Genomic DNA, 10,525 nt, shown 5'->3' with positions numbered 1-10,525 from the left:
TAGGCTGTTTGGGAAAAGGAATCCGTGGTAATCTGAAAGCAGGAGGCATGTTAGGGCTGAAATGAAGAACGTAATTAAGAGGAAGGGCAAGGCATGTCGCGAGATGTCTGCCAGTACAAAATAAGAAACCTTCCATATAAAGTGTGTAAAAATCTTAATTTACATTGTCTTAGGAAGGCAAAGAACGGGATATAATTAAATATACGACGCTTCGACGCCGCCATCTGCTGGAGTGTACCGTGCCCCAGGCAACGTGGGGGCCACCCCCCTGTCCAGGTCACCTGAATAGGGGCAATGCATGGCACGTGATATCTGCAGGTACAAAATAAGGGTATACAATCGGCGTGCATATATAACCATTTTTACATTAAGAGAACGGAGGTGAAGCATAACATAAATATAACCAAATAAGTAACGTGAATAAACTGCAAGAGCCAAGCGTAAATACTGTAACCACTGAGGAAACTAAACTGCAATAGCTAAGCATAAACTACTGTAACTACCGATGAAACTAGGCAAAAATGCAGGGCCAGGAGAGTGAAGCTAAAATAAGGGCCCGCGAATACTGCAAAAAATCGGCCCCAGGAGGTTTGCTGTGTCCTCTATGTTGCCTACTCTCATGAAGATGTCCGTGGCGTAGTGGTAAGACACTCGCCTGGCGTTCCGCGAGCGCTATGTCATGGGTTCGTATCCTGGCCGGGGAGGATTTACTGGGCGCAATTCCTTAACTGTATTCTCTGTTTAACGCAACAGTAAAATGTGTACTTGGATGAAAAAACGATTCTTCGCGGCAGGGGATCGTATTCCAGGGACTTGCCCGAAACGCTACGCGTACTAGTGGCTGTACAAGAATGTAACAACTCTTGTATATATCTAAAAAAAAAAAATCCTAGTGTCATCTGCAAAGGATGATAGTGCTATAGGTTGTGTTCTTGTCTATGCCCGATATGAAGATAAGAAAAAGTACTGGAACAAGCACAGTACCCTGGGGGACTGAGCTCTTCACGGTTGATGGGCTGGATTTTATTTTGTTGACTATTACACATTGGGTTCTGTTGGTCAGGAAATTGTAGATCCATCTGCCTATTTTTCCGGTAATTCCTTTTGAACGCATTTTATGTGCAATAACGCCATGGTCACATTTATCAAAAGCTTTTGCGAAATCTGTGTAAATTACATCAGCGTTTTGTTTAGTATTAAGCTTTAGTCATTTAACTTTTTCATGCCCGAAACGCTTTGCTTAATAGTGGCTTTAGGCATTGTATATACTAGCCCTATCTATAAATCCATCACTCTTTGTAAAATCTCTTGTATGTATGTACCTTACCTAAATAAACATTTGTCGGGAAACCGACACACACATAACACAGTCTCCCTTAGTCTGTAATCCGTTCAGGATGGAAAATGGGAGACTCCGTGACGTCATCGACTCCGTGACATCATGGATGTCATCGATATTTACATTATGAAACATTGTTAATAGACTAGTTTAGTATCTAGAGTTAACAAAAAAGTTATCAATAAGACTGAATATAATTATTTACACAGTATTGTAGCTAGGATCCCTTGTTAATGTAAAATTACTTTGAGTGAGGAACCAGCGATGAGCGTGTCGGCTCCCGCATCATAACATAACCGATCGTCGTCGCCCCTAAATCAACACAACACAACATAACATAACAACAGAGCAGCCACCACGCGCTATTTTGGCTTTAGAGCTGGTGTAAACAACGAGACACCCCATTTACGTGTCAACACCAGCAACACAGCCTAACAACCATCACAACAACTGTATCCGGCTTATCAAGTATTTTTTGTATCTAAAAATAAAATAAAATAAAATGTTTATTTAGGTAAGGTACATACATACAATAAATTTTTACAAAGATTGATTGACTTATAGGTAGAGCTAGTACATACAATGCCTAAAGCCACTATTACGCAAAGCGTTTCGGGCATGATAAACTTAAATGACAAGCTTAATACTAATTGAGCATAATGAGTAGAATGAAAACAAGAAATGAAAACATAGATGAAAAAGCAGCACAAATACAATTATGTCGACAAACAGCGCTCTTTAAAGAAAACCAGACATTGGTTGACAATAGAAGGGTAAGGTAGGTTACAGGGAATTTATTAGGTATAGCTTCGTTTTTATCTTAAATTGGTTGAGAGAGGTACAGTCTTTAACATGGTCGGGAAGGTCATTCCACATTCTGGGCCCCTTGATTTGTAGAGCATTTCTAGTTTGATTAAGTCGTACTCTTGGAATATCAAATTATATCTGAATTATAATTGCACATTTATTCATTTATAAAAATAAGTCGGTCATAATGTATGAACCCGAACCACATGTACGTGTACCCCATTTTACAGCCCTCATTACGTGGCACCAGGAGGCACAGGGCCACACCCAATCTGGAGGATACACTTACACGCCTTACCAGGCCCACACTACTGGCCCATCTAAGCCAAATTCAATAATCTTAGTAGTCATAATTAGTAATTTACTAGTAGATTAGACCACCATGGTATACTGTATTATGTGGTATACTGTATTATAATTAAAAGGTAAACAATTGGTAGTTTAAGGAGCCATAACAAAGTGGTTTAGGCTACCAATTGTCCCTCCCAATAGTGTGTAATTAGATTTCAGGCAGTTTACAAGTATATACAGTCCACTCAATTAATTCTTACTAAGAAAAATAAATAAGACATAACTTTATTTTATTAAAGTCAATTTGAAAAAGATTAGCTGCCTTGAATTTCCCCACATTATTTGGTCCTTTGAACCTGGATATTATACATACATATAGTGCAATATTACCTACACACATTATAGCAGGAAGATACTGCTATATTTTGCATTTTTTCTAGCCTAACTTTTCAATCTCATAGCAAACAGAACTTACAACAAGCACTATTATTGTTCTGGCAGTACCAAAGGAACAATTGTGCATTTTTTCATTTCATTACAAGAGGTTGATAAGAGGCTACTTTACTTATAAGTTACTTATAAATGTTTTTTGTAATTATTGCATTATTACTGCCATTACTGTAACATTTACTGCATGCCACATTATTTACAACTAATTCTTGCACAAGGGTAGAACATTTTAGGCTGGTGTTGTACAGCAACCTAGTCTAACTTATTGTGCTAACCTGGTGTAAAGGTAAGAATTTTACACTTGTCTAGAGTTGAACACATATTACAACCTAGCAAGTACATATTTTTATGCAGTATTTAAGACAACCCGAGTTGTGTTGTCAATATGATATCAATATAACTATAAGTATAATTTAACTATAATCATTACACCTTTGAGTGTTAACCTGTGTCTCTGTACCAACCAAGAGTGATAATGAAGGGCTAACTTGCGGATACCAGCATTGATACAGGTCTACCATTCAAATTATAGTGTGTATGATTATACAGTGTATATTTAAATGAATGATAAGTAGCTCTAGTTCGGAAACTAGTGGCTTTACTAATACAAGTGCCATAAATAGTCCTGACACTAGTCTATACGACTATCAAGTCTTCCAAGATGTCTACTGTCAAAAATGTCCAAATAACCCTCACAGGATTGAGGGGACATTTATCACGGCAGATTAGCACATGTGAAGACATGAGTAAACAAACTCCAGTTAACTATGTCGCACTGGAAAACTATCTTAAGCTTACACGGAACAAGTATGACCGTGTGTTGCAACAAATGAAAGAATATCAAGTTTTACTTCAGAATACCAGTGGTGATGGAGATACAATGAAAGATGTATTACAAGAACATTCTGATTATGAAGATGCAATGTTTATAAAGTTGCAACACTTTGATGATATCATACATGCCCATAAAGCCAATATAAATATTGCAACCACAACTTCCCAGAACCAGACAGCACCAGAAGTCAAATTGCCATCACTTAGTTTACCAACTTTTTCTGGAACAGAAGACGAGAGTTGGGACGGTATCTGGAGCAAATTTGTCGATTCTGTGGATTCTAATGCTAATGTACCAAAAACAACAAAGTTTACATACTTACAGAGTGTCTTGAAGGATGAAGCGTATCAGGTAGTCTGTAATCTAAATCACAGATGATGATTATGACAATGCAGTACAACTCCTGAAAGATAATTACGCTAAACCTGAAAGGACCATCAGAATTCTAACACAGAAACTGTTAGACATTAAACCTCCAAATAATACTGCAGTCTCACTCTAAGCCTTCAGATTGGAGCTTGAGTCCATGCTCAAGGCACTTAAAAATAAAGTGAATTTGGATGAGTCAGACTGGATAGTAGAAGTCCATATGACACGAAAATTACCCAGGGACATACTGGATAAGTTGTTTGTATTAGTAGGTAAGTCATTCTTGACTGTAAATGAGATTACAAAGGGTTTACAAACCATCATAGAACGAGAAAGAGTTAATCCAGAAGGAAAAACGACATCTAAACCTACATTTGCTACTAATAGTAAACAACAGAGTACAAACAGTACTCCAAACAAAGCTAAAACATCTTCCCCCTCCACAAAGTGGAATCAGGGCAGTGTAGGAACATATGCAGTTGGTCCCTCTAAACCTACAGTTAACGCGTCACCCAAGACGGTGACTCCTCAAGATACTGTTAATGTCTGGAGACCATGTGTTTTGTGAGCAATCACATTCCATGTACAATTGCAGACGCTACCCTGATTGTGCAACACGCATAAAACGACTCGAGGAGTTACATAGATGTAGCAAGTGTACAAGGGAACATCATCCCGACAATTGCACAACTGCAATGCGCATCTGCACTAAGTGCCATAAGGGTCAACACCATACTGCACTTTGTAGGGACACAAGTACAAAGTCTCCCAAACCACAGGAGGAGGAAGGAGCTACTGCATCAGTACAGCTTTGTACTGTGTTACCTGACATAAGTGTCTTCTCGACAAGGTCTAATCATAAATCAGCTCTACCTACTGCACAATTGATCATTAGAAATGGAAAGAATAAAGCCACCGTACGTGGATTATTTGATAAAGGGTCCCAACTGACCTTTATATCCAAGGAGTTGGTAGATAAACTGAAACTTACACCTGTAGAGGAGACACGGATAAACATAGCAGGATTCCTGACTAACTCAGGAGCCCGAGCTTACAGGGTAGTACGACCCACAGTACGATTAGGAGGTTATGTACGAAAAGTACCAGCACTGGTAGTAGATAGATTCCCAACAGACCTGTATATAGAAGGTCTAGGAACAACAGCCAAATTCCTGGAAGAAAAGGAAATTCCTTTGGCTGATAACATTACATCGGACAACCTTTCCAATATTGGAATCCTTATGGGATCAGATGTCTACCATAAGTTTATCATAGGAAAGGAAGATTACCACGGTATGAACATGTTACCATCTGCAGGTGGCTATTTACTAACAGGCCCAGTATTACGGCTAAAACAACCCGCACCTTTGGATCACCAACATGTTAACATCTGTGAGATCACCACATTTGTGGACAGGCATTACTCTCGCTTTTTTTAGAATATCTGGAAAGGTTTGGAGTTCAAGTGACTTGTTGAAGAGCAAAGCAATGGCAGGGGCTAAAGATCTGGAGGCTTTTTTGTAAATTAAAGTTGGTATCTCCTCAAGGGCACTAGACTTGGTTTTAAGGGAAAGGATTATCTCATTGACGTCAGTGGAATTAATAGGCTTTAGGTACAGAGACTGTGGATAGTTATCTGTAAGATAGTCCTTAATGTCAGTACTGGAAGATGGAATATCATTTGCAAGGGATGACCCAATGGAAGAGAAGAACCTATTGAACTCAATAGCAGAATCAGAGGCTGAAAGCTGACCATCGTTATTGGACAGGAGTGTTGGTTTGTTGTTTAAAGTCTTCTTTGATCCCAATATATGTGAAATTGTGCGCTAAGTTTGTTTAATGTTGCTCTTTATTTGGGTAAATTTATCTTCGTAGTATTTAGTTTTGGCTCGTCTAATTATCTAAGATAGCAATAATGAGTAATTCTTTGAGAATTCTTTGGAGACAATTCCTAACCTATACTTCTTCTCAAGGTCATGTTTTTTATTAATGGATTTAAGTATTCCCTTTGTAAGCCAGGGATTGTTAAGCCTTTTGGTTGTGACTTGTTTTGTAAGCATAGGACAGTGGGTATTATAAAGGCTAAGAGTTGTTTGTAGAAAAGATTGCACTGCTAGGTTGATGTCCTTTGTTACCTAACTCGGACTCCCAGTTGACATTATCAGCTGCAGTTATAAAATTGTCTATAGCAGTTTCATTGTGCAGTCTAAAACTTAACTCTCTTGACTCTAGAGGTGGTTTGCTAATGTTAGTTAAGAGAAATGTGGGGTAATGGTCTGTAGTGCTATCGGTGATTATACCTGAAGTAAGCGGAGAGGTTATGTTTGTCCAGATGTGATCTAGAGTCGTGGCAGTGCTATCAGTGATTCTAGTAGGTCTAGTGATTAAGGGTATGAGGAAGCAGGAATTCATACAGTTGAGGAAGCTAACAGCAGTAGGGTGTTCAGGCTCGCAGAGGTCAATATTAAAGTCCCCTGCGATAATTAGATGGTTTTTGTTCAGTCTGTTATCAAGTATTAGATTTCTAAGGTTTGAGTTGAATTCGGACACATCAGTGTTAGGAATTCTATAGACTGCACCCACAGACAGGGCAGACTCAGCACCCTTGACTCTGAAGCTGGCGAAGATATACTCCCCATAGCAGTCTCTAGTTCTAATTTCTTTGAAGCATGTTAGTTCTTGGTGGTAGTAAAGAGCAGTGCCACCACCTCTCTGAAGTTGCCGACAGTTGTGAATTGCCGAGTAGTTAGGCATGTTAAAGAGTTGAATTCTTTCAACCATTTTTTTGTGCAAATACTTGACACTAATATGTGGATACAATATACTGTACATTGACTACAGTTTTATAAATCATCTTGTGAGAACATATTGAACCACACCAGTGAAAAAAATGAGTGTAAAATACGCCATAGATACTGTAAATAATAACGCGAAAATAAATTCGCGCCTGACTCACCCCGGGCGCACAGCAGTCCAGCGAAGATCAGGCATGATGTCGTCGACGATCTTCTCGGGTCATTTACGTCCACGGTAAGTGTAATTAAATTCTTTTATTATTTTTCCCGTGCACAGGGAACACAAATAAAGATATTAAAAAGAAAAACAAAATTAATTATTTTTTTGCACGTGTGGGTGTTAATTCCATTTGGACTCCTAGCGGTTTGAGGGTTAATTCAGTTTTTATTTATCTTTATTTTTTATTTTACTTTCATTTATTTTTATTTTATTGATTTTTGTTTTTATTTGTCATTTAATTTATTATAAAAATAGAATAAAAATATGTATTAATCTGTTAATATTTGCCCGCAGATACCCACTACGACCACATGAGATATTATGTGGATAGCAAATTGATGAGGTCAAGAAATCTTATTTCAAAAGAGACCTATGATGAGATACATCAAGTTTTGCAATATGGAATTTCAGCGAGTGACAAAATAGAGAAATACATCGCCGAAAACAAGCTGAGTGTTCATGGCGATCAGATTGTCTCAGAGACAGAGGAAGGTTAGTTTTTAATTGTAATTTTATTGTAACACTTTTATTTATTTATATACAAGAAGTTACATTGGGTTTGAGAGTATATAACATGTGTTCACATTCATGTAAAGCCACTAGTATGCACGCATCGTTTTGGGCAGGTCCTTAACCCTCAAGCTGCTCTTTACTATTTGGCCTTTGTCACTCACAGGTGCATAAAAAAAAAATCTTATTAACCTGTTAATTTGTGTTCCCGGACCACGAGAATATTTTTTTTAATTGTACTTACCAATGGTGTAAGTGAGCTGATATGAGCGATGACGTCACACCCTGCATGCTCGCTCATGCAAGGTGCATCCTGGAGATTGATTGATAAAGATTAAGCCACCCAAGAGGTGGCACGAGCATGAATAGCCCATAACGTCCTGGAGACGTTGCGCGTGGTCTTCAAGCAGCCAGAGTTGCCACGAATTTATTTTCGCGGCATTATTTACAGTGTCCATTCGTATTTTATCACAATTTTTTTTTTAATAATTGTGTTGCCTATAATGTTACTTGATACTGAATTATAATATAGCTTGCATTCATTCAGTATACACCTGAATAATAGTGTCACAATAATGTGCACACAAATGTTTTCAATTACGCCATATATAATATGTATTCACATTTTTCATTATTATATTTACACACATCCACTCATTATTTACTGTTTTTTTCAACATTATTGCACATTTAGAAGTCTTTGACACAGTGGTAGCCATTGAAGCAGTTAACAACACACAATGGGACTGCACATATTTCACACCATGTTTGCACCAGTTTACGTTTCTGTGGTCTCGTTTTTGTAGTTCTACAAACTATGCAATCACATTGGCCTATTGCATGCTTTCCGGCTGGTGGCAAATGTTTACTCTGTGTACTTGAAAGGTCTCCGTGTAAGTGAGTGTGGGTGTGGCAGAATGGTGCAATACTGGGTTCATAATGGGTCTTTGTATGCCAGAAATTTCTTTGCCAAACTTTGTTAGTAACTGTGTCACAACTGTAAAACAAAACGAACGGAAAGTTGGTTTACGTCCTGTTTTCAGTAGATACATATTGAAGCTGTTCAGCATGCTTACGTCAACAAGATGGAAAAAACGTTTTTTTCGTCTACTTCAGTGTTTTCCGTACACACTCGACACCGCCCACTATCATGTCACATTTATCAACCAAACACATGTTGATATTATTGTCAAGAATATTGTCTTATTTATATACTGGTTGTTTCGCTGCTCGGTTCACCTTGCCACTGTTCACCATTGTACCATAATGAACGGTTGTCAGCAAGTTCACTTCTCTCTTGTCTTTCCACCTAACTGAGAGTATAACACATTTTCTTAGCTGGCAGTCACCAACTTCAAAATTATTGTCAAACACTGGCATTTCCCTTCTTCTTGGCTTTACTGTGCCACACTCCAGTTCTATTTTCAATCAAGAACTGTCACGTTTCACCCCCTTCCTTTCTTACATGGTTAGGGTTATTCCCGCGGGTCTTCGCCCCCTACACCTGGGTGCTACTGCTCGCCCTGGGGCCCCCCCAGTCTACCAAGGGCTGGCCTTGAATTGCACCCTTAGCAAGTGGGGAAATCCAAACTCGCCTGTCTCTCAGTTGAATTTGCCCGGCGTGATACTGGGAAACTCTCTCAATCAAACCAAGGTCGCCAGCTGGGTGCTTGCTCTCGTGTCCCAGCAACACTCCTCAAACTTTCAGTGGTCTTGTTTGTTAGTGGCATTCCACTTACTTTGGCTGTGGGGATGTGGACAAGGTGCGCTGTGACGTCATTAGGGCCTGGTCGCCCGTGGGTGAATCGCCCAGACACGGTCGCGCGGGCCATTCAAGCACTGGGTGTTGCCACAAATATATTTTCAATTATTTGTTTTATGTATTTCCAATGCGGTTTTATTTATTTTTTTATCGTATATGATGCATATTTGTGTCCTTTACAATATGTATACAGTAGAACGTTCGTAATGTTCCCTGGAACTGTGATACATGTGTCAGTAATGTGTCCACAATAAATGTTTATTGTTGCAATATTACCTGTTAAAAATTCACTAAAATTACAATATGTACAGTTTCACACACTACTTACACAGTAACACACTGTATTACACACTCAGTACTTCGAAAGTGAGTAATAATCAACAAAGTAGCCAATGGTACACAGCGCGACTTCGCTCTCAGTGCACCAGGTACAGATAAATTTTCACTTCCTGTTTCTTCATTCTGTGTGCTTGCAAATAACGCACTCACGTACACCCTTGGCTTTAGTACTTGTAGGTTGTATGTAGCCAAGCTTGTAAAACATAAGGTAGTATTGAAAAGATTACAGGAAAAGATCAATTTAAGGTAGTCTTGAAAAGATTGCTTTGTATGGTCCCACACAGGAAGAGATTCAGCTTACCTCAAGAGTGTCCGTCAGTCAGAAAGAGATTCAGCTAGCTTCAAAGAGTGTCTGTCAGTTAGGAAGAGATTCAGGTATTCTTGAAAATATCTATGGAAAACATCACCATAGAAGCCGCTAACACTGTTCATCTGTGCTATTTGTATCGGATGCATCATCACCACTGAACGCAGAAAACGATTCATCTATGTATCTAAATAAATTGGAGATAGCATAGGATTGCAAGGGTGACTCTCAGAACTACAACTGGATACGCTCGCTATATCTTCCTCATAGGTGCTGTATCACTTGCATCCGATCTTTGTGTTAGGTCCTTATTGCGCCTAACTTCACCAATATTATGACCCTTATGTTCTTCAAACAGTAAGGTTTGAATTTCACCGACAGAGCGTTATCTTTCAACACCGCGTTGGACAGGTGTTTGGGAGCCAGAGGCGCGTGCGCCACCCATGGTTGCTCATTCAGTACTAACCCAGCCAGCAGCCCTAGGGAATTCTGGGATTTTTT

The 10,525-nt window shown here is 39.0% G+C and overlaps 1 protein-coding gene across 3 annotated transcripts in view; it reads left to right on the top strand.

Moving 5' to 3' along the window:
• Positions 1-1,614: 1,614 nt before the first annotated feature.
• The window catches only part of LOC123753137 (uncharacterized), a 46,027-nt gene continuing 37,116 nt past the window's right edge, over positions 1,615-10,525 (top strand). For 2 of the 3 annotated variants that reach the window (XR_011226728.1, XM_069320452.1), the window contains exons 1-2: positions 1,615-7,121; positions 7,401-7,598. Coding sequence is in view for 1 of the 3 variants with exons in the window: in XM_069320452.1 (XP_069176553.1) it covers positions 7,418-7,598 (181 nt within the window). In the remaining 2 variants the exon portion in view is untranslated. The remainder of the gene's footprint in view (positions 7,122-7,400; positions 7,599-10,525) is intronic. The other variant, XR_011226729.1, reaches the window with a different exon arrangement.

The sequence above is a fragment of the Procambarus clarkii genome, unplaced genomic scaffold (assembly GCF_040958095.1).
Source record: "Procambarus clarkii isolate CNS0578487 unplaced genomic scaffold, FALCON_Pclarkii_2.0 HiC_scaffold_136, whole genome shotgun sequence".
Lineage (NCBI taxonomy): Eukaryota > Metazoa > Arthropoda > Malacostraca > Decapoda > Cambaridae > Procambarus > Procambarus clarkii.
The sequence above is the reverse complement of the archived record's forward strand: the minus strand, read 5'-3'. Positions and strand labels throughout refer to the sequence as shown.